The following is a 24,532-nucleotide window of genomic DNA, read 5'->3' as shown; positions in this document are numbered from 1 at the left end:
AATGTTAGCCTAGAGACAGCAAGTGGATCAGAGTTCAGGTTTAGCTCCACATTGGCTCTTTCACAACAAAGGTCAGATGAGAGGCCAAGGCAGGAGGTGCAGAGTCCCAAGTCCTGCTCAGAGTGGGATTTAGTAATGGAGGGTCACTCTTGACTAGATCCTGAGCCTTTAAACTAGCATCTGCTTCAAACTCTACCCCATCCGATTCCCCCCGTACAAACTGCAGCTCTAGTCTCTTCTTATACAGTATATTTTTGTAGGTATAATGACAAAAAGTCATTTATAAGGTGCTTCTCTCATACATGGAAAAAGCAAAAAGAGGATTCATTTTCAAACAAGAGCCAATTACCAATCATCCTACTGCTATTCCCAATGAAAGCAATAGGACCAATGGAAAAATATTTGTCAATCTAAGTTTCTACTTTCCTTAACAAAAATCAATTTTTCATTGAAAACTGAAACATTTTGGCCAACACCTCAATTTTTCCTGATTTTGACAAAAAGTCAAAGTTTTCCAGGGGAACAATAGGGGACAACATGTTCCAACCAGATCTAATGCTAAGGTTAGTTGTGGAACGGTGATCTCCTGTTCCCATTCTTCTGCTATAAGAAATCGATTACATGTCCTGACCTAAGAAATAAGGACGGACTACAGATAAATGGCTAGAAGTTCTCATTTATTTTAAATGACACATTTGACAATCAAAAAACTAAAACATACAAATAAATATCAGTCACTGCCTGGCAATTTTCATGGTCTCACTGACATAACAGAATGACAGGTAGAAAAATAGTACAAGGCACACTAAAGGGATTAAACAAGATGCAGAACAACAAAAGGGCTTGTCTTCACTCCACCAGGTCAAGGTAACTTGACTGCTGCCCATAACTTGACTCCCACGCCCATGTCAAAATCTCTAGGTTAGGTTAACTTGTGCTTTAAACTCAAGTTATTTGGCCTGTGAGGGGAAGAGGGAGGATGTGTGTGGGCAGAAGTTCAAATGCTGCCAATACTGGGTCTAATAATGCATACTCTGCGCACTGCTTGAGAGTTACTTCTCTGTGCAACCACTCTCACTCAAGGCGAGTGAATTCAGGTTAACTCTGCAGTGAAGACAAGCTCAAAGATTGTTCCTGGGTCTTGTTGCACACTCTGTCACAGGTTGCGTGACTGCCAACATTCTATGCAATTGTTCAGACCAGTCAGTGATTACCCAAAAGCAGCCCTTCAACTTCCACTCCTGGGAGGGTGCCTACCTACTGCAGTGACAAGAGCTATGTCTAACTGCAGGCTTCTGTCAGGAGATCAGAGGTGTCTTGACAGAAGTCTGCCTTGTCAGCAGCGTTCTGCCAATATCCCTGTCTTCCTTGTTCCATGAGGAAGAAGGGAAGTCTCAGCAGAGGGGGTTTTCCTGACGTTGGGCCCCATGTGGATGGGCTAAATGTTGGGAAAGCCTCTCCTGATGGTACCGTCGGCAAGAGATATGCAAATGCCGTGTGCAGTTGGCGCATCTTTTGCCAACAGTTCTCAGAAATCTAGTCACAGCCTAAATGGATAAGACCCCTGGGCATATGGCTCCATTCCTGTTCAGTTAGAATGGAAGATTTTATTCCATTCATCGATCTACAGCAACGAGTGGAAAGCAGCTGTCTGAATCAGTCTCTGCCTGCCCTACAGACCAGGAGAACTTGCAGTTTGAGATGCCTCCTTATAACACGAACACTTTGTACCCATGTAATCTCTACTGATACAGGAAATTGCTTCTTGTATGCAAGGGATATTCCTTTAACTGTGCAACAAATCCACAGTTCGCCATCTGTACGCAAGTTCATTGACTTACGGATTTGCTTCCTCTTTGTAATTATTTGAAACTTTTGTGCAAACAAACTGCAGTCTGTGGCCTTCTCTGAAACCATTTTGTGTTAGTATGAGTATTTAATATTTGAGCTGCATGTTTCATTATCTAAACCACATAATAAAATTGCCGGTACTTGATTAGATAATCTAAACGGCTACTGTCCACAATTTAATCACAAAATTAAATTTTTCAGCTACAGGCTTGAAATTAGTTTTCCTAAAAATCATTCATACAAGCAGAATTTAGCTCACATGAATGTTCGTGAAAAATGAACAGCAGGGGCCCAACCGCTGTCATAACGAAATTCACAAACTAGCCACAAATAATTTCTTCAGCTTACTACAGAGCTGGTGGGGGAAGACAAGAAGAAAGATCACTTCCTGGGTGTCAGGCCAAAAGCACCAAGCTGGGTAATTAATACAGTCATACCATTCTGGCAGGCATCATCAAATAGCACTGTTATGCATAACCTTCAAGTTCTTGCTCCCAGGCTATGTCTACGCTTATAATGCTACAGCAACCCAGCTGCATCACTGTAACTCTTTAGTGTACTACAATAGGAGTTCTCCCATCGCTCACATCTAGGTAATTCACCTCTTCCAGGAGGGAAGAGCTAAATCAATAGAACTCTTCTGTTGGCATAGCTGTCTGCAGCAAAGGTTAGAGGTCATCTTAGCTGTGTCTCCCAGGGGGCTGGATTTTTCAGTACTTATGCCAGGTGCAACTTTTCAGTATTGGCGAGACTTCAGCATGCAAACGAATTTTGGCTCTTGGGAAGACATACCGTACTGTGTCAGGTACCTATACAAGACTTTGGGTAGCAGCATCTGTGCAAAAAATGCAGGAATCCACTGCCTGCCTTGGGCTCTGATTAGAATATGTCTTCGGGACATAATTGCTACTGGAGACCTAGGCACTGGTCTTGGTTGAGAGAGTGGGAAGAAGAAGTTGTCCTATGTGCACTATGATCATCTCATTTCAGAAGCAGAGTGGTGGTAGCAAAAGCAAGTTACACTGAACATACCCATGATCCATATTACTGATTTCTCCTCCTGGGGAAATCAGCGGCTCTGACCAGATACACATATGTTGGAAGTGGGGATGTAGCAACAATCCCTGGCTTGAAATGGTTCCCGTCGTATACACAGCTTATATTTTGGTTCAATGGCTCTCAGCACCACCACCATAGAAACTTTTGCAGCACCCTGCCAAGACACCTGCTTCAGCTCAGCAGAGGGGCAATGCTGATTGCCAGGGCTTGTGTGAAAAACCCATACCTCTGAGACACAGGTGTGCTGACCTAACCTGCCACACAGACAGCACTAGGTTGGCAGAAGACCACTTCTGTTGGCCTATTCATTGCTTCTTGGGGAAGTGGATTACCCTATGCCAATGGGAGAACCCTTCCTGTTGCTATACCAGGCATAGCACTGCAGTGTGGACAGTGGCAAAGTCACATGCTCCAGCTGTAGTGAATTAAGTGTAGACATACCCTCAGAAAGGGATACTGATGTTGGAAGATGGGCAACAATGCTGTTATTTCACTTCAGTTGTCCATCGGCTCTCCATAACTAACATAAATCATAAGCCAGCTATACACAGAGAAAACGTCACTAAAATCATCAGAATTATCTAAGTCCCACCACCACAGCGTTAAAATCTCCTCTTTAAATAAAACTGCCGATAGCTCCAGCCGAGATAGCCAGATTCCACAGAGCAATTGTCCCTCTGTTTTCCATGGGGAATGGAACCCTCATCTTTGTGTTCTGATTGTGAGCTGCTCCGGATATGGCAGCAATGGAAATACAGAAAAATCGTCTTCAACATATCATGGGGCTGCTTCTGTGGTGTCCGTCAGCAATCTTAAGATGAACTTGGTTACACAGATGTGTGGCTGCGCAACAGAACCAAAAGGAGCACTAGACCTGGGCACATCATTCCTAAGTTCTGTACGGAGCCAGCTACTTGAGATATAGGCCACCTGTGATTCAGTAGTCCACGCGCATTACACCCCAGTCCAGAGAAAAGGTGAGTTTGTTATAATCTCCTGTTTTACTGGGTGGGTCTTGATTGCAAGCTCTTAGCTCTAATGGCCCCTGTTTCAGTCCCTGCTGTGCTGGCCAAGATGGTGGCTGTTACATAATATGTTCCATCAGCTGTTGGCCTTGGTCTCCAACCCTTTCAGGACAATGGAGTGGGGGGAAAAAAAGCACCACTTACAGAACAATAAGAGGGATCTGGATGTTCACCCTTGATATCAACCTGAAGAGAAGAGGTAAGAAATAGCATGAGTTCCAAGGGAATAGAGTTTGACTTCTTCCGCAGTGGCCCCAGCTTCCCAAATAGCCCGTCAGAATCCACTAGCAGTCCCTGTTTCAAGCAGCCCTGCGGGGACCTGTGGGACAGGACATCCAGAGAAAACACTGCTGCCATGACTTGAGCAAAGGGGGGAGGGGGAAACTGAGCACAAAGAACATTTCCTATGTGGCAACCCCACTCCATTGATACTTGCACCAGTGCTAGCCACGAGTTGATTTACCTGGCATATTCACAGCCCCGGGGAAGGAGAAAAAGCCCTTTACTGATATGAATTAAAGAAGGTGATTCCTCACAAGCGTGCAAGAAAGGGTCATTTTCAAAAGTCACTTCTATAAACTAGTTTTCAAAAGGAAATAGCAGGCACTCCACTGATAATTTTAAATGCCCTCAGACAGCAGTCCTGCACCAACTGAGAAATGGACTGGATGAATAAAGAATAGGTTTTTGATTAACCTTTAGGTGTTGAGAATTACAAAACACACAAGGCATTCCCAGAGCTCTACACTAAGAGCTGTGCCCTACCATCAGCACTTCATGGAGTGTCTTTAGAAAGCAGCTTTACCAGAAAAATCAGAGACCTCTGATCACAGCATCCAGAAAAAAGGATTATTTTGTCTCTTCTCTTGCAACCCATCCAAGGAAAAAAAAAACAAAAACCTCACTACTTCGCCTATTGCGACTGGTTTCCAAAGGTCTCTTTCTCTTTCCCTGTAGTTACAACGTAATTTGTAGGCAGGCACTTGATCCAATACTACCCAGACCACAGATGTGATAAGCAGCAAGTTTAGGAAAACTGCAATGTTCAGGGTAAAGATCAGCTCCCTAACAGTCACGTTAAGAGAGCAATAGCAAATCAGGGGATAAGACATGTTTCCTAGAGCCCTTTTCAATCGTACGTGCACCTCAGGAGGACAAGGGCCACGGAGTAAAGCAGAGCACGTGAGATATTGGGGAAAGGGCAGGTTGGCCAGGATTTTCCAGGGGTGATAGTGTAGTGGAAACAACCACTTGTCAATCACAGCAAGCACTCTAACTTTTGGGGCTGAACCTTACAGCCACGTGCAGAACACTTGCAGATATTCAGATTCAGAGAGAGGGAGGACCCGCTGTTTGTTCAGTGTCACCAGAAGCTGAGCTGTCCATAAAGGGACCACGTCTGAAAACAACCATGATCTATTTGAAATCCAAGACTCCGGGGTAAGGAAAGAATAACAAGGTTTTCAGACTATGCTGTAAAGCCACTGATCTCCCGGACTCCTGAGCACAGATTCCTCATTGGTCGCTACTACATTTTACTTAATCCAGTTGTTGTTGGTCTCCTGGTCAGCCAGAAGGAGCCACCCTTAAATTACATACTGGGAGGGCAAAGCCCAGCCACTGAGAATTTCACTCCTTCCACTGCGCTAAATGACCATGCTTCTTCCACTATGGGAACTTCCTTTTTCCTGCAGGAGAAAAAGACAGAATCAGCTGTGTGGGAGTAGCACAGATAGCCTGTCTCCCTACCCCCTCTGTAGCAAAGCGGCAAGGCCCTTCGTACCAGGTACAGCATTAGGACTGGATGTGAGTTTCCCTCAGAGAAACCCATCTTTGTCACTCGAAGACAAGAGGAGGGGAATATCATACTGCTATGGGCCATAACCCTTTTAACAAGAGCCCTCTGAGTTATGATTCTCTACTGGAGAGAGTTGGAGGTCACTTATTTCCTAACATGCCCTAAAATTGGAGCATCTAAAAAAAAAAGTTAGGGATATAGGGAGCAGGCTGCATAACTCAGAGGCTGGAAATGTGATCTGAAGCCTTTTGTCTCTACTCCACCAGTTCAAATACAGCCCTAGCTTGATCTTGTCTAATCCCTGTCCAGTGTGAAGTGAGTTCTGTTCTTAGTCCAGGTCTCCATATCAGAATTGGCACTAACTGCTCAACACTTCTGAAAAATCAGGCCGCTATTTTAAGGAACCTAATCATGGATTTAGGCATCTGAGTCTGACTGTTTTGGCCATAGTACAGAGGGGATCAAACTTTTTATGTCAGGCTCCACTGTTTGTTCCCACAATTATCAGCCTGTCCCCCTCTCCCTGATAACCTGTTTAACGTAATCCAAACTGACAGAAATTTCACTTATGTTCACCTGGAAAAAAAAAACACCCTTTCGGCACAGGTAAGAAGATAAGTCTGTAGAATGTAAAAACTTGATTAATTGGTATATAAGTGTAAATATACACACATAAAACCAGTAACATATTTCAGTATTTTTAATGAGATGGATGAGCCTGAGACCCAGCAGGTGACCATGCTGTGCCTCCCTTATGAAATTTCATGCTCTCCCGCCAAAGGAGCTGCACATCCCTGCCATAATAAATCAAAGTATACTTTGGTACTGCTCCTTACAAAATTCTAAGCATTAATTTTCTTAAGTAGCAGAGACATAGAGACATAACATGCCATTTGACATTTTTTAAAAAATGGAATAAAGTCAAAGTAAAAAAGCCTGAGCCCTGAGATGACAGCTGCCCTTTCCCTAGGCCATGTGCTGGGGAACAATCCGATACCTCTCCTGCCCCGGTACACAGTAACCGTGCTGTGTGCACGTGAGGGGAGAATTCAGCCCCTCCCCCACCCAACCAAGAATACAGCACTTCCACTTTACAGCCAAACCCCACCTTGACCTCCCTCAGACTCCAGCACTCAACTGCTACCCTTTCTTCCCCACGTGCAGATGGGCTAATCATTCCCAGCTGAGAGAGCACCGAGGAACTGACTCACCGAGTGCTGTCCCACACTGCCTCTGTGTTTGTTGCCCTTGTCTGGGGTGAGTTCCAGTGAGCGGTAACTGGGTGGCTTGTCTTCTCGGCAGCCCGGGGAGCGACGGTGGTGTGGCCGGTAGTTCCCCTGGAAGCGTTCATGCTCCTCTGCCGAGCTCCATGAGTCTCGCCGGGATGGAGGAGAATAGCTGCGACGCCGGCGTCCCCGCTGCTGTGAACGGCTGCTCCTTCTGCCAGGGCGTTGGTATTTTTGCCTCTCCAAAGGCAGCTGCCTCGGGTCGAAGTGGCGGTCCGAGGGCTCGCGGGTCTCCTCAGGGTAGGAGACGCCGCCATACCTACTACTGTCCGGCCGGTGCATGGATGATACATCCCGCCTGGAATTTCGGTGCCTGCCCTCATAGCTGCCATCCCCCTGCCTCTGATCTCGTCCCCTGTCCCAGGATTCCCGATCAAAGCTGGAGTAAGAATCCCTATCCAAAGGCTGGTGTCGTCGCCTGTCCTCTCTCTCATCCTCTCTTGTGAAGCCCCGGGGACCTGCAGGACGGCCAACTCGTTGTAGCTCTGACAGGTTACTGCTCCTCTGAGAGGATGGGATGAGCTCCGTGATAGGAGGCAGCTGGATTACCCTGCGCTCCACAATCTCTGAGCTCAGGGAGGAGAGCACGCTGGGATGCTTGCTGGCCCCAAAGTGGTGGGAGGGTACCAGGGGCTGGGCTGGGTTGAGGTTTTGCATCTCAGACTCCAAATAGTCCAGGACATGGTTCTGGGGGGCTAGCTGGCCTTGTGAATGCATCAGTGGGAGGCTGCTCTGCAGAGATACATCTAAAGATAAAGGACAAGAGAAAGCAGCAGTCAGGAGGAAGCTATGAGGAGACATCCCTGTCTCAGCTAATGAGCCAACTGGCTCCCCTGAATCAAAAAGGAGCCCAGCCAAGCTATCAGATCCATTCTCTCCTCTCTGCCTGCTAGGTAAAGGGGTCCCTGCAAAGCCACTCAAGCCCCACACCACATGTAACAAGGACTAAAGCCAAGCTAGAAATTGGCTGGAGTGTTCTGGGGAACTGAGAAGTGATAAGTCACAGGGTCATCTCTCAAACCAGAGATGCCAGTTCAGGGGGAATTCTTCTAGTGTATCTGCTTGAAAAAGAACCATTCTGTATGGTTGGGACAATGATTTCTTTGTCAACTTTGTCAAAACCCAAATGTAAATTCACATGCAAAACTTTGTGAAGCTGGAATCGATTCATGCTGGTGACCAGTGCTCCCTCTAAGTTTTTCCATCTATGGACAGTTAGCTGTAAGTGGTCATCGAAAAGGAGATCATCTAGCAAGAAGCATAAATTAAATTTAGAATATGTACTGAAATCACAAGAGCTAATCTGAAGATGTCTGGGGTGCAGCTGGATGGTAGTGAGAAGAAGTATTACAAAACTTGTTTCAGGCTGAGGGCAAACCAGGGCAGAGTTAAAGCTGTTAGGAAAAACATCACAGTGTATTTCCCTATTTTCCAGTGGTTGCTTTTTAGAGTTTCCCATAAGTAACCCTTGCTGCTTTTGCTACTCTTCATTTCTGTACAACTTCAACATTCTTTTAATCTTCTCCTTAAGTTACTGGAAGGAACCAATTACTTTGAAGAATTAAGCTCAACATGATTCCCCTCTTGTTTCTTTGTTAAACAGGACAGTAGTATTAAGGACCATTTATCCTCAGTCATTTAAACACACTGGTACAGCAGCATAATTGCCTTCCACTTGTTTTGTATCAGTTTTCACTGAGGGTATGCGACACTACCAAGTTTTGTTGACAAAACTTATCTTGACAGCCAAAAGTCAACAAAACAGACTGTTGACAGAACACATCCACATTGGGGACACCATCATTGACAGTGTGAGCAATGCATTGTGGGTCTGTATCCCACAGTGCAGTATTGTGGGAGGCAGAGCTAATCCCTGTACAGGCTGGAATTCCCTCTAAGTTCTCCCACAGCCTCTTCAGCTGCTGGGAGCAGCACCATGAGCAGCTCCGTGAGTGTCCTGTGGAATGTCAAAGTAACACAGCAGCCTATTCCCATCCCCCTGCACCAGCAGCCTGCCCGTCACTGGGTTCCTAGTACAGTGCAGAACAGGGGCACTCCAATGGTTTGTTCTTTGGTTTCCAAAACTGAGGAGCTCACTCAGATGTCAGATCCTTCCGTGGACTTTGAGTGGTAAGGGGTGCATGCCTGCAGGGCAGCAGAGATTAGAACACTGAGGAGAGCCATCAGGGTAGGCATTCTGGGATACTGGAAGATGCCAGTTCTGTTGACAAAAGAAGCAACAGCTTCCACTGGCTCTCTGTCAACAATAAAGGGAGGGAAAAAGAAAAAAAAAGTCTCTCACAAGGGGTGAATGTTTTTTTCCCTGAAATTCGGGTACTTTTCCTGACAAAAGTCACATTGCAGTGTATACACCCTTGCTGATTTGTCACCAAAAGGCAGTTTTTAGGTGACAAAATGTAGTAGTGTAGACATAGCATAAGGAGTTGGCTTTAAACAGCATAACCCCTGTAGCGCCCTCTCCAGGGCAGAGAGACTGGATTCATTCTTATCCCAGCCCAAGGTACAACATAACAGAGTCATGGTAGGAATATCTCGTCACCACTCTGGCTGAGGGACCACAGCCAAGTTTTGCTAGACCCAAAGGAATTACCAGACTCAAGCGTTGACCTTATTCTCCTGCATGGACACTAAAGAGCTCACCTTTTTGCAGCAATGGGTTCAGTTGGTAAGAAGAGTGCTGGGAGTTCCTGTCACCTCCCATGTAAAATGGGTGGTGTGTCATCCAAGGCATAAGTGTCCGAGCCTGCTTCATGAGCCGATGTCGTTCCAGGACTAGGCAAAAAAAAAAAAAAAAAAGACACAGTTAAAGCACCTTTGCCGAGGCACTGCCTGCCTATTCCTCTTGATACAAGTTTTGGTTGGTACCTGGCAGCATGTGGGTGTGAGTAACAGAGACTTACAGGAGATCAACCTTGGGGCAAAGCTGAAACAGAGCCAGCGCGATTTCAGGATAATGAGAATGACCCAGGATAGAAAGAGGAGGTCTAGGACTGTTTGTAGAAATGGAAACAGAGAAATTCTGCTAAGGTACTCAACCACTGAAGGCAGCTGGGAGAGAGTTCCATTGTGAGGTACGGTTCTGCTACGTAGTGCTTTTTCACTAGGGACAGGGGTGTGAAACAGTTCAACATGGAGATTTGCACATTGACAGGCATTCTACTTCCTTCTTCCTGTTAATCCCTCTCTAGCACTTCCATTCCCCATCATTACTGATGGCATGATGACGGGGAGCCCTAGTAGACTCCTTGCTCTCTTTCGCACCATCCATGCAGACTGTCTAACTCTAGCTCTTTCCTCTTCCACAGTGCATCTCAAAAGCCATCAGTTTTGCTGTCTGCAGAGCTAAAGTGCTCTACCGTGCTCTGTCCAGCTCCTGTCTGGATTACTCTAACCTCCTTCTCTCACAACACCTATATCATTGTACCTTTTCAATCAATGCACTAGACAGCTGCTAAAGTTGTCTTTCTTTGCTCACCAGTTTGACCACGTCATCCCAAATGTCAACTTTCTCCTCTCCCCAGTTAGAACTTTTTTGTCCTCACCATTAAAGTGCCGCAAACCTGGGTCTGGTCTGCTCCACTGGTATTTTGCCTCTCACCGCACTTCCCTTCCTACTCCCGACTCCAACTCCCGTGCTCCACTGTCTCAAAATCCTTTGCACCATCTCCCACTCCACACTGCCTTCTATATGTGGAATGCTCCTCCCATATCTGTTTGCCAACCACCACACACTCCCTGTTCCCTGAAGATTCACTTATTCTAGGGACACCCATATGAACTGAGTCTGCACCCAAGAACGAATTGTGCCTTCTCCATCCTCGCCTGCATAGAGCAGAGAAGCTCTCTGGGATAGGGACTAGCTTCATTTCACATTTTGTGCCACACACACTGCGTTGTCGATGCTAAACAAACAATGGAGATGTTCTATTTGTTCTCTCATTGCTGTTTTCCTTAGTCTAGCAAACCACCTGGAGCAAAAACACCCATTTGCTCTTCGTGTGGTGGTGGATTCTCAGACCACACACCTCTCTTTTCCTACAGTTCACACAGCCATCACACGCGCATACACACAGACACACACCCATCCACCCACCCCAGCTCAGATCAGTTTCATGTGGTATAAGCAACAGGATAGGAAGTTGGTAACCACACAGTTGTAATCCTGATACTCTGGTTTCTCCTCAGAGCAGTGCAGTCTAACAGAGCACTGGCCTGGGACTCAAGAGACCTAGATTCTATTCCCTGCTCTGCTTAGGACCTGCTGGTTGACGGGGTAAGCAGCTAATGCCAGGTGCCCCAGAGAAAGTGAACCAAACAGGTAATGATCTCTCTCCTACCATCCATCTCCAGTCTCTGACAAAGGGAGGCGAGGGACACCATTCCTTACCCATCCTGGCTAACAGCCATTAACACATCTAACCACCATGAACTTATCTAGCTTTCTAAAACCCTGTTAAATACTTAGCCTTCACAGCCTCCTCTGACAAGGAGTTCCACAGGTTGACGGAGCTGTGTGAAGAATTTCCTTTTATTTGCTTTGAACCTGCTGCCCATTAATTTCACTTGGTGTGCCCTGGTTCTTATACTATGGGAACAACTACATATTTTTTTCTTTTTTCACTTTCTCCACACCATTCAATTTTATATACCTCTATCATATTCCCCTTTAATCTCCTCTTTTCTAGACTGAAAAGTCGTAGTCTCTAATCTCTCTCTTCATATGGGAGCCAAACCCCTGAACATTTTAATTGCCCTTTTCTGAACCTTTTCTAATGCCATTATATCTTTTTTGAGATAAGGTGACCACATCTGTACGCAGTATTCAAGATGTGGGCGTATCATGATTTTATATAAGGGCAATAAGATATTCTCCATCTTATTCTCTATCCCTTTTTTAATGATTTCTCACATCCTGTTTGTTTTTTTGACTGCCGGTGTGCACTGCGTGGATGTTTTCAGAGAAATTTCCACAATGACTCCAAGATCTCTTTCCTGAGTAGTTGTAGCTAAATTAGCCCCCATCATATTGTATGTATAGCTGGGGTTGTTTTTCCCAGTGTGTATTACCTTATATTTGTCCACATTAAAATTTCATTTGCCATTTTGTTGCTCAGTCACTTAGTTTTGTGAGATCTTTTTGCAGTTCCTCAGTGTCTGCTTTGGTATCAGTTATCTTGAGCAGTCTAGTATCACCAGCAAACTTTGCCACCGCACAGTTTATCGCTTTCTCTAGAACATTTATGAATAAGTTGAATAGGATTGGTCGTAGGATTGACCCTTGGGGAACACCACTAGTTACTCCTCTCCATTCTGAAAATTTACCATTTAGTCCTACCATTTGTTTCCTGTCTTTTAACCAATTCTCAATCCATGAAAGGATCTTCCCCCTTATCCCATGACAACTTAATTTATGTAAGAGTCTTTGGTGAGGGACCCTGTCAAAGGCTTTCTGGAAATTCAAGTACACTATATCTACTGGATACCCCTTTTCCATGTTTGTTGACCCCTTCAAAGAACTCTGGTAGATTAGTAAGACATGATTTCCCTTTACAGAAACCACGTTGACTTTTGCCTAACAAATTATGTTCTTTGTGTCTGACATTTTTATTCTTAAAATGGTTTCAACTAAATTTGCCCAGTACTGATGTTAAACTTATTGGCTTATAATTGCCAGGATTGGTTCTAGAGCCCTTTTTAAATATTGGCGTTACGTTCGTTATCTTCCAGTCACTGGTTCCAGAAGCTGATTGAAAGGTTACAAATCACAGTTAACAGTTCCTCAATTTCACATCCGAGTTCTTTCAGAACTCTTGGATGAATGTTATCTGGTCACAGAGACTTGTTTCTGGTAAGTTTATCAACCTATTCCAAAACCTCCTCTAGTGACACCTCAAGCTTGGACAATTCCTCAGATTTGTCACCTACAAAGGACAAATGGCTCAGGCTTGGTAATCTTCCTAACATCCTCTGCAGTGACCTTATCTCTGAGTCCCCCTTTTGTCTGGGGGTCCACTGGTTGTTTAACAGGCTTCTGATGAACTTAAAAACATTTTGTTATTGCTTTGAGTTTTTGGCTAGCTGTTTTTCAAACTCCTTTTTGGCTTTTCTTATTACATTTTTACCCTTAATTTGACGTGGTTTATGCTCCTTTCTATTTTCCTCAGTAGGACTCGACTTCCACTTTTTCAAAGATGACTTTTTATCTCTCACTGCTTCTTTTACATAGCTGTGAAGCCATGGTGGCTCTTTTTTGGGTCTCTTCCCTGTATTTTTTAATTGGGAGTATACATTTAAGTTGGGCCTCTATTACAGTCCTTTTGAAAATAAACTCCTCTGGTTTTGTTACCCATACTGAATCTTTGATTTTGGCGTGTCTGCACTGCACACCGTATATGGTGGTGTGTAAGGTATGCGTGGTGCATGCTCCCATAGCATGGGTATAAACAGCAGTGTAATTGGTAAGGTACTGCTTAGGAGAGTAGAGCGAGACATGTCTGAACCCTATGGTTCTGCACCCCATAACACTCTCTACATACCCAAGCAGTGCCCCCCGCCCGAACTGGGACTTCCAGCAACGTACTATCCCACTGTAGGAGCCTTTCCTGACACAGGGAAAAGCTGCTACAGTAGAGATGCAGTTCCCCATTGCCTCCCCTCTGCCATGCCTTTTGCTGACACCACCACAGTGTGCACACAGCCTGTTTTACACTGCAGCATGTAGCCATGGGTGCCCTGTACATCACTGCCATTGTTGTATGCTGTTGACATACCCTAAAAGAGGTTCAAACCCCAGGTCCTGAACCACTACGGAGACATCGGGCACAACATTTTTTGCTTCCGATGGTGTGGGCTGCCCTCTAGTGGCGCAAGTGAACAAAGATGCCATCCATGTGTGCAAGGAATTGTGTCTAAAAAGTTGTTGATCTGGTTGTACTGGGATAGTCCCAGTTTTTCGATATAATGGTTGTGCTATCCCCAGAACTTTATTTGAGATGCCTCTAATATCCTAGTCTGTTTGCTTTGGGAGGAGACCAGTAGCTTTCTAGATGCTCAAAATGGAAAACCAAAAGGAATTGCGTGAGGGAGCAGTGGTGCAGCTATAAGGAGCTCTGAAAAGCAGCACAAAAGGAAGAATTGCTTGGAGGGTTTCTACCCACACACCCCAGCATGCTTCTGAGGGAAAAGTGCAGACGAATGGAGAAGACTGGAAAAGGCCACACATTGTAATCAAGCAATCAGAAAAAAAAAAAAAAAAAGGAGGAACAACCAAAGAAGTTGACTTCCACGTGAGTGGTAGAACTAGGGATGCTGCTGAACCCCTGGCTTGTAGTGCTTCCATTATATCCAGGGTTTAGAGTTTGTTTCAATGGCTCTCAGCACCTCCCCTATACAAATTGTTCCAGCGCCCTGGCCACTTGCTGTAGCTCCAGCCAGGCCAAACCTAAGTGCTGCAGCAACCCCATATACCTGTTTGTAATGCCCAGAGCCGGAACCGAGATCTAGCTCTGTAAGACAAGAGCCATTGCCATAGGGTGGACCTGACTTCCCCGACTATACTATGAGGGCCTGCTCTCCAAAGACACAGCTCTCACCCCAGCGTCTCCCTTCTGCACTGGGCCAGATGTATCTGTTTGTCCAAAGCACAGCGGGGGATAACCTGGCCCTAATTGTGAACTTTAGCAGTTTAGGCCTAGCCATAGTGACATACAAGCACATGGCATTTACATTTGTTGGAAATTACAAAGGGATTGGTGGTAGGGGAGGGTCTACATTGTGACTCCTGGGACAAGGCTGTTCCTGGCCTACCTCAGCTGCTGGGTTGCAAGAACTGCCATGGGAGAGGGAAGAAGCGATGCTGAACGAGCCATGTGAGGAAAATGGGGTCAGGGGCAGGAGGAGGAAAGAGGTATGAGGTAGATGTTGCTCCTTCTGGAGCTGGGACAAAGGAGGAGGGATGAGATGGGATGGGAACCATGTATCTCAGAAATGTTGTTCTGAGGTAACATGAGCCAGAGAAACACCACAGGCTAGCTCACTACAAGAAAGCCCTGCGAAGCGAGACATATTCCACATCTGCGAGAGCCGTAATGTGCGGGATATACGCGCCCATTTTTGCCTCACCTTCCTCATTGCAGCAGCAGCGGGCTGGGCAGCAGGCACAGCGAACATGGCAGCAGCAGTGCTGGGGACAGCACTGGCACCAGCATACCCCTATCAGTATGAGGAGGAGGAGCGCGCCAAGGACGATGAAGATCACCGTGAGCCAATCTAAAGGGGGAGGAGGAGAGAGGAATTAAGAGGGACCCCAAGTGCGGGCTGCTGCTGCCGCAGGTAGACACCAAGCTCCTTCCCCAGGCATTCCAGGCAAGAGAGAATGGCAGGAGAGATCTACAGGTGGGTGGAAGAACAAAGCGCTGGCACTTACGCAGAACGATGAGCTTAACTTCTTTGTCTGGGTCACCTGTAGTGTCTCCTGGAGCCTCCACAGCACAGTAGTAAACTCCGTGGTCCCACCACATCACCTCATTGATCACAAGATCTGCCCCTAGAGAGGAAAAGACATGCAGTGAGCAGAGGGCATTCCGAGAGTGGCCCTGCCCAGACCCTAGAATAATGAGTTCCTGCGCTGCTGCCCACAGCTCCTCTTCCTCTCTTGGGGAGTCAGAAACCCAGCTCTTCATCTGCAAATGATACAGCACTACCTTAGTCAATTGCTGCAGCTGGTCCATTACCTCTTTTGTGGCCTTAGCCACTAGAGGGTAGTCTTACTTACAAACAGTACACTGCATCAGAAGCGTGTAAACGTTTTACTTTGGGCCCCATTTTTCATCCCTGCAATTAGCAGGGCCCCCTATCTGTCTACTGTAATCCAAACTGATGGAAATGTTGGTTATGTTCATATTAAAAAAAAAAAGGAAAAGAAAACCAAACCCCTTTCAGCACGTGTAAGAAAATAAGTCTGTAGAAAGTAAAAACTTCATTAATCGGTATAAATGTGAATACACATTACAAAAACAGAAACCTATTTCAACATCTTTAATGAGCTGGATGAGCCTGAGCCCCAGCTGCTGATCTTGCTGCACCCCCCTTATGAAATTTTATGCCCCCTGGCGGGCCTGCCGCCCCCCCACTTTGTGCACCCCTGCGGTACATCATAAAGTCTACTGCAAAGTTATGAAACCTTTACACTGTACATACCCCTCTCTCTTCCCAAGCTCGCATTTCATAATCTTTCACTTCTTTCACTCCTAACTAGTAGTCACTATTATTTTCCGAGAGGACGACATCCACACATGTTCTTGTAAAATAAGAAAAATATCCCTAGGATTTATCATATCTGAGGTCAATATCATGCCTCCTGTCCACACCACATCAGATGCTGATGCGTTAAGTCTGGTTCCCCTCCTTCTGACCATACCACACCATTCTATCAGGGCTAGTAATGCAAGTCTAACTATTACCTTGCATCAGGGGAAAGTGAACTCCATAGAGTGCACCTGTCCACTGGACACACATGGGTGCAGAATTCTTTTCTAACCCCTGCAGTGCTAGCTTGTGAGAGAGCATGAAGTCCAAGTGTCCTTATCTCAGCTTTAGCTTGTGGAGCTGCAAATAAACATTCTCTAGTGGCGTCATTTAGCCCCAGTCTGGCTGCGGGTCTCACTCAGGGGGTCTGTGAGTCACAGACAGAGTTGACAAGGTTCATATTTCATGAATTGAGGGCAGGCAGCACGTTAGAGCATGAATCCAATAGCTACCCTTCTCCTCCCACTGGTGGTCACTCACGGTTCTGGATGGTGATCTTGCGCTGCCGGTAATCCACGCCTAGCACAGGCTCATTCTGGCCACGTCTCTGAATGACGATGCGCACCTCCCGCTGGTTGTCATTACAGTCATTGGATGGGTCCTGGCCAAGTGCTAACCCAGCCTGGTATGCTACAAACGAGCCATTGAACACAACTTAGACAGCAGCAGGGATTTGAGTCAATAACTGATCTGAAACCCCAAATGCTATCACCTCAGAAAAGGCAGGGGGTCCCTTATTGGCAAGGGAGTTTGCCAGACCACGGGAGATGAGGCCTGTGGGCTGGGGGCTAGGGGCACCAGCCTTCCCGCTGGGCTCCCATTCCCAGCCTCCAGGCCCCACTGCTGTGACCTCTGCTGCCCCATGCTCTGCCAGCCCTCTGTACCAGCTCCACCCACGGCGGATAGCAACCTCTCCTGCCAGGGCTTTCTGGTCAGACTGTGGATGTTGCTGGACCAGAGAGGTACGACCTGTATCTGAATGTGATTGATTATGCGAGCACATACCCTTTGCTCTCTACATAGTCTTTAGTACAAAGCATAAGGCAAAACAGGGAGGACAACATCTCTTACAGAGTTAGAAAGTGATGGAAATGAAAAATCAGTGAGGAAGACAGACTTTGCAAACTGACCTCCTTTCTGCCCTTCCCTGCCATCCTCACCACTGCTGGAACAAGAGCCTTCTCCTCTGCAGTGGCTACATTCTCAATGTGCAGACTAGAGGAACCAGGAGGTGACCAGAGACGTGCAGCAGCCCAGTGACCGAGTAGAACAAATCTCAATTTTTTAAAAAAATATTTGTTTCTTAAACAGAGCCCCGAGGTGGACTGGTCTCTTTTCTGCTCCACCTTCTGGATGTTGCCGTTCTTGTGAACTGGGAAAGGACTCGGGCCTTCTGTGTACGTGGACAGAACCTAGCATGCTGTAGGCACTAATGGACTGGAGAGGGACAGGGGATCTAGCGGAGTTATTGGAGGATGAGGGGCAATGTGATTTATTCCCCAGAACAAGCTAGCAGCATCATAATCCTCAACCTCCAGGTATGTGGGGAGGTAAGACTTGGCAAGACAATATGAAAGAGAAGTAAATCATACGGACACTGACCAACCTTATCCCTCTTTCAGGCCCGCTGACAGTGGGGGTGGGGGTAAAGGAGGCAGTTGCCCCGGGGCCTGGGCTTGCAAAGAGGCCTGGAGCTCAAGCAACTAGAGTTCTGGGCTCCTTTGAAAGGCCATGGTAGCATTGCTCCGGCTGCACGTGGCTGTAAGGGAGTAGAGGTGGGGGGCAGCGCTACAGTCCAGGCAGCACTGAGGGATTACTGCCCTTGCCCCCGCCCCTTCTGCTCTTGGCCCCACCTCTCCCAGGTATGGGCCCCTCTCCATTTTTGCCCCTGGCAGCTGCCAGTGTCACTTAACCTATAGGGGCTTAATTACAGAGCGTGGAGGAGAAGGAGGATGGATGTGAAAGGTTCTCTGGGTCCCTAAAGTCAGTCCAAAGAGCCACACACAAGATACCTGATCAAGAGAGAGTCTACCACTGGCACTAGCATGCTATGACTCATGCCTCCCAGAAGTAGGCGTTTACTCCATTTCCTCCAATCCCCTTAAATTATAATGTCTTGTCACTGCCGGCCAGTTGTAACCATGCAGGCCTTCATTCCTGACCCCTTGGAGGTGGCAGGAGAACTCAGCTATAACATCTGCTTGCTGCTCACTGATGCTGCCCATGGGGCCATTACTTCTAGCCAAACAAAGGCAGAGGTCTGGGTTCCATGCACACCAATGACATTCATAATGCCTACTCTTGGCCAGAATGTCCACTGAAGTGGAACCCTCAAGCTTTCACTCCCTCAGTGACAATTCCTGTCATAAATAAATCCCCCAGCCCAGCGCCTGCAGGAAATGACATGCTTCTGTTCGGTTTGTGGGCAGCAAAGCTTAGCCACCCCAGGGGAGCCTCCCTCCCCATTGTAGAAGGCCCATGTAGGAGATGCGCAGCACTCACAGGCAGAATAGTAGTCGAAGATGGGGTCCTTGCAGAAGGATTTGAAGCGCCATGTCACCACTACGTCCTGTAGCTGCGCTGAAGTGCTGTAGTCGCATCTGAGGATCACTGAGGCAAATAAGGTGGTGTATCGCTCAATATCCTGCACTATCACCAGCAGGGAGAGAGAGCCTGCAGGAGAGAACATAAGAGGCAACAGCCAGTGGGAATGGGGGGTCACGTAAGAGCTGCCATTTGTCAATAGCAGCACCGCCACGTTGCCCTCCTGAAGCAAACTTTCACCCCAGCCCTTCACAAGCACCACACTAGGGGAAGGCTCATAACCCCTCAGGGAGTATTATCATAGCCATTTACATGTAGGAAAACCTACCCCAAGTTACACGGAGTCAGTAGCAAAACCAGGATTAGAACTCAGGAGTTCCAGTTCCCAGTCCACCCACAGTACACACATCTGTCTGTCTAGTCTGGTTTCTATCACAGACAATAGCCAGTAGCAGCTGCTTCAAAGAATGCAGTATGCTTCCGATCATGTATTTCTATGCATTGTTATCCCTAGAGAAGAAAATGTCCTCCGGAGCCAGCATGGTAATCATAAAAACGTAGGGCTAGAAAAGACTTTGAGAGGTCATCTAGTCCAGTCTCCATACTCCACCCTGGAGCATGTGTCGGAGCTCCTTGGCCTGGTCTACACTACAGCTACGTCACTGCAAGACAGCTTACGTTGGCCTAATTATAGAAGAGTCTACACTTAAATCTGGCTCCCACCAATGTAACTGCCCCACTCTGCTGACTTAACTTCACCTCCACAAGAGATATAGAATCAAAGTCAATGTAGCTAGGTCAATGCAGAGTCAGTGTAGACACTGTTTTACTGGCTTTGAGGAACTGTCCCACAATGCCTCACACTGACAGTCTAATTGATGCGACCGCTTCTGGTGAGGATGTGCACCACCAACACAAGGAACAAAGTGTAGACATGCACAACAGATGTAATTACTGTGGTTACTATAGGCTGACGTAAGTTAGGTCAACTTAATTTTATCAGGTAGACATGCCCTTAGATCTATTATCTTAACGAACACAGTATCTGTGGTTTTACACGTTTATATAAGCATCACTTTTATGCATTCCAAGCTATTTACCACAATAATATCTGGCATCAAACTGTGAAATAAAACAATGATACTTCCATACTCTGCTGTAATAGGGAAGTTGATAAAGGCAGATCACATATCTGCTCACAAGTCACACCACTTGTTTTAGTAGGTTTTTTTTTTTTTTGACTTTCCTCACTGTATTATTTCCTCTATATAGCTAATCCTTACCAGCCTGTGGCATTTTATGTCCCAAACAACTATATCTACTGAGTAAATTTTAAAGCTTTCAATTAACAATACATTAGCTCAGTCACACTCCAGCATTCCCTTATCAAGGGTAAATAAGATAAACACAAAAGAACAAAGATATTACCAGCACCCTTAGATAACCCAATACAAGCATGGCTGAAGGTGGGAGTAGCTCACACAGGATAAACTATGGCAAGGCTGACCCACCTCCCGTTCCTTTTGGCAAGAAACTCATTGCTGCAGACAAAATCTTGAGCTGATTAGACCCTCGGAGGGAACAGGAACATATTTCATACATGCAGGGACATACAACACAGCATCTCATTCCTATAAATGATCTCTAACAGTGTTTCACAGGCAGGAATAAAATAATATCTAGAATTCACATAGTGCATTTTATCTGTGGACCCTGAAGCTCTTTACAAAGATGGATCATTGTTGTCACCTCCACTTTACAGAGGGGAAACAGAAGCACAAAGGTAAGCAGCCTGGTTCTGAAAGATGAAAGAAGTTCCCATGGAAATACATTGGATTTCCAGATGCTCTGCACTTCTGAAACAGTAGGCTAATTCACCCACAGCTTACACAACCTGTCAGTTGCAGAATTAGATAAAGCATTGTTTCTCAATTTTGTTTGGCCGTGGAACCCTTTTAAAACACAAAAGAATTTTGCCATACCTTTAATAACAGTCATATATGGAGCTGAAAAAGTAGACAACGAATAAAGGTAATAATAAACAAATGCTAAACAAGGTCATGAGAGCAACATTTAGACTAACAAAAACAAAAAAAAACACATTTGATTTAATAGAGTGAGTACAGGGATTTAGGGTGGTATATAACAGGTGATCGCACCACTGACTGACTGCTTGCACAGTGCCAAATAGTGACATCATCGTCCCCACTCCCTGGCTAAGCTGGCATTACACAGGGACACTCACTGTGACAAACACAAGTGAAAATTGTTTTTAATAAAATTCATAAATACTTAAATTTTTTTAAATCGTAAAATGTTATTGTAATGGAATTTTCTCATGGAACCCTTATTTTCATTTTGCAGAACCCTGGGGTTCCACGGAACACAATTTGGGAAACACTGAGATAAAGAATCCCTTGCTTCATAGACCCGTGAATAGGGTACTGTACTTGCTGTCTCTCTTTGATGTGTGAAAGAGAGCGGCAAACTGAATCCCAGATAAGTTTTGGGACACTAAAGCCTCTGATTCCATATTAATTGGCAAAAGGGCACTGCCCTTGTTGGCTGGTGAAATCATATAAAGAACACATGGCACTACTTCTGATTAGTTGTTCAGCATCTGCATCCAAGCGGGGAAACTGTCATGTCACCCTACTACATGTGATACTTTCGATCACTAATGGGAATAAATGAACTTGTAGGGTAACTCCTCAGTTTCTAACTTTCCATCCAAGCTCAGGTTACTGGGGAGTTAATGTCACACCACTTCCAGCAGCATCTGATCTCTATGAAAAGTGTATATCAGTCCCAGTCAGGCTTCAAACCTGGATACGGCAAGGAGAAAGCAAGAACTGAAATGTACATGCTAATGCTGATAGAGGTACTGGCTGACTTCAACACAATTAGACGCAAAAGAGGAAGACCTCAGACAATGTGGAGAAGATCTACTGAGACTGAAGGACAACAACTGGGGTGCTCCTGAGGTCAGCTAGAAGTTTTGTCCCAAAAGAGAGTGAAGTGGAGAAGACTTGTAGATGACCTGCGCTCCACCTGAAGTACAAGGGTTTAAGTCTGGCGGGGCTGATCTGATGGGTTTGGTCCTGCGTAGAGCAGGGGGCTCGACTCGATGGCTTTTTTAGGTCTCTTCCAGCTCTATTGTTCTATGATTCTAAGTCAAGTAAGTCAGTGACAGGATACCGCTAGTTCACCTGCAGGAGTTGATAGTCTGGCCTACACTAGAATTGCTAGAGTGGCACAGCTGTACCAGTGTAGCTGCACCCATGGCTGGCAACAGATTTTGCCAGGCCTTGGGCAATGAGGGGCAGAACTGGGTTTCAGTCCCCCCCGGAAGGAGGGGGGGTAGGGCCAGCCAGCTTTCAGCGCCACCCAGACCACGCAGTGCTTCCTACATTCAGCCCACAGAAGCTGCTGGACAGGGGTGATTTAAATGGCCCAGGGTTCTGACCAGCGCTGTAGTAGTGTGGCAACGGCCCAGAGCCCTTTAAAATCACTATGTTGATGGGAGAGAATGCTCCTGTCAGCGCAGTTACTCCACCTCTCTGAATAGTGATAACTATGCTGGCATGAGAGCTTCCCCCTGCCAACATAGCACTGTCCACACCCACCCTTGAAATCAGAGTAACTTACGTCACTTGGGGACAGCAGGTGGGGGAGGAGGAACTTGCACACCCCTGAACAACTTGAACCATATTTGAGTGAGTGCCAGTGTGTTATAAACCCTAAGAAGGCTTCATTCATTCCTTTCAGACAGGCAGGGGAGCCGACAGACTTGCTGGGCCCCTGAACAAAGTGTGCTTATGTGTGTGTGTGGAGCTGTGGGAGCTGGCTCCGTGCTCCCAGTGGAAGCCGTGAAGCTGGGGTAGCTAGCCCTCAGCGCCACCTGGAGTCCTACCCGCCCCAAGAGCTACCCGGCGAGTGCCATATAGTGCTGCAGGGCAATTTAAAGGGCTTGGGGCTGGAAGGCCTGGGCCCTTTTGAATCACCAGACCCTGAGGCAACTGCCCACTATGCCTGCTCCCCTCCCCTTCGCAGGCATGCAGATAGTTTGGCATGGTCACAATGAATACCCTCTCTTCCCAAAGACCTGATCTCTTCTCTGCTTCTGTCCAACACCTTTGCCAAGCCATCCAGGAGACTGCAAGATGCTACCCACCGCTATGTTTCCTTCTCCGCAGCAGCAGACAGACAATGCCATTACCTTGGTGCCCCACTACTGATTGCACTTCCCTGGTCTGGCATAGTTGGGACCTGACTAGTCCTGAACAAGAGAATTTGCCAGGTCAGTGGAGGTCCCTTGCCTGGGGCCCAAGCCCACATCAGGCACCCTGCCTCGACACCCCCCTCAACTGGGCTCCTCACTCAGCTGCCCCAGGGGGTGGCCAGGCTCTGGTCCCAGTCCCATACTGCACCCAGCTGGGTGGCGGAGGCTGATGCTACCAGCTGCTCGGGCTCTCTGATCCAGCAGCATCTGTCCTCCTGCTGGACCAGAGAGTGCTAGTTTTGGGAGGAACAACAAGAAAGGATTTAGGAGGTTCTACCTTTATTAGAATGAAAGCAGCACTTGGAGGAAAGCTAACTGAGATTGTTATGGGAATGGTCGTTACTGCTATGACTTGCAAAATAGTAACTGTCATTAGACATAATGTTTTCTCTCATCTTTGGCTGGCTAGGAAACAGCCTCTTCCTCTCAGCAACAGACCTAATCCTAGCAATCCATGCTTCATCACCTCCAGACTGACCCACTGCAAGGCATTTTACTGGGGTCTAACCTGTGTTGACCATAAGGAAGTTATAGCTGGAACATCAGGTAGCAGCATCTGTCTGAGATGAGACAAAGAGCCCCACCACTCACGTACCTTGCTCTCTACAAATACAGGATCTTTGGTTCACCCAGTGACCAGCAGTCTACCAAGAATGCTGCAATTGATACATTCAGACACCTGCAACCAGGGTCAAGACAGGAAGGGATCTGAAGGCCCTTTTCCGGGGGAAATGCCCCTCTGGCTCTCTTTACAGCACTGTAACACTCTGTGAAACCACAAGAGAGGCAGTAGAGCAGCCCAGCTCCACTATCCCTATCGCCCAGGAAAAATCAACCCCTTCCTGCGACTCCCACGGGGCTTTAGGGACAAGGCTGCTGCCTGCTTGCAAGGGACATGCGGATGGCACAGCACCCAGGTTAGCCACAGAGCACCAGCATCTTCTTCTCCCTTCCCGCCCCTGTGGGTGCCCTGCTGGGGCTTGGGGGGAAGCCCACCAAGCAGGGCCCCCCAGGGAGAAGCCCCCCCCCAACTGCTCCTGGAAAGGGAGGAGCCAGAGGCCAAGCCCGGGCCGCAGGGGGAGGAGCAGGAAAAAATCGAACCCTCCGCTCAGCTGACGAACCACCGCCCCCTCCCCAGGCCCTCCGTGGCAGGAGGCGGGGAAAGGGCAAGGCGCAGCCCCTTTGTATGGTGTCCCTGCGCGGCCGCGGCTCTCACGGAGCAGCGCCCCCCGTGCCCCACTCACCTAGGGGCAGCCAGGTAAGGATCAGCCCCTGCAGCCACCGCCAGGCCATGGCACCGCCTTCTGCTGTCTGGAGCCTTCCCCCGAGGGTCACCGTGACAGCCCCGGCCAGCCCAGCG

At 47.0% G+C, this 24,532-nt stretch overlaps 1 protein-coding gene across 1 annotated transcript; it reads right to left on the bottom strand.

Annotated features, from left to right (window-relative positions):
- Positions 1-666: 666 nt before the first annotated feature.
- ILDR1 (immunoglobulin like domain containing receptor 1) lies at positions 667-24,532 on the bottom strand. The gene is made up of 8 exons (XM_074983553.1): positions 24,417-24,532; positions 18,849-19,019; positions 16,827-16,976; positions 15,466-15,585; positions 15,162-15,308; positions 9,681-9,812; positions 6,945-7,765; positions 667-5,623 (listed from the first exon to the last, which is right to left on the bottom strand). The coding sequence occupies exons 1-8, from the start codon at positions 24,463-24,465 to the stop codon at positions 5,582-5,584; spliced, it is 1,632 nt and encodes a 543-aa protein (XP_074839654.1). The 5' UTR covers positions 24,466-24,532; the 3' UTR covers positions 667-5,581.

The sequence above is a fragment of the Carettochelys insculpta genome, chromosome 1 (genome assembly GCF_033958435.1).
Source record: "Carettochelys insculpta isolate YL-2023 chromosome 1, ASM3395843v1, whole genome shotgun sequence".
NCBI lineage: Eukaryota > Metazoa > Chordata > Testudines > Carettochelyidae > Carettochelys > Carettochelys insculpta.
The sequence above is the reverse complement of the archived record's forward strand: the minus strand, read 5'-3'. Positions and strand labels throughout refer to the sequence as shown.

Coding starts and splice junctions, on each gene's coding strand:
- ILDR1 (XM_074983553.1), bottom strand. CDS start 24,465: ATGGCCTGGCGGTGGCTGCAGGGGCTGATCCTTACCTGGCTGCCCCTA. Junction 9,813..15,161: donor CTGCTGCTGCAATGAGGAAG/GTGAGGCAAAAA, acceptor TTTTTTGCCTAG/TCCTGGAACGACATCGGCTC. Junction 7,766..9,680: donor GAACCCATTGCTGCAAAAAG/GTGAGCTCTTTA, acceptor CTTTATCTTTAG/ATGTATCTCTGCAGAGCAGC.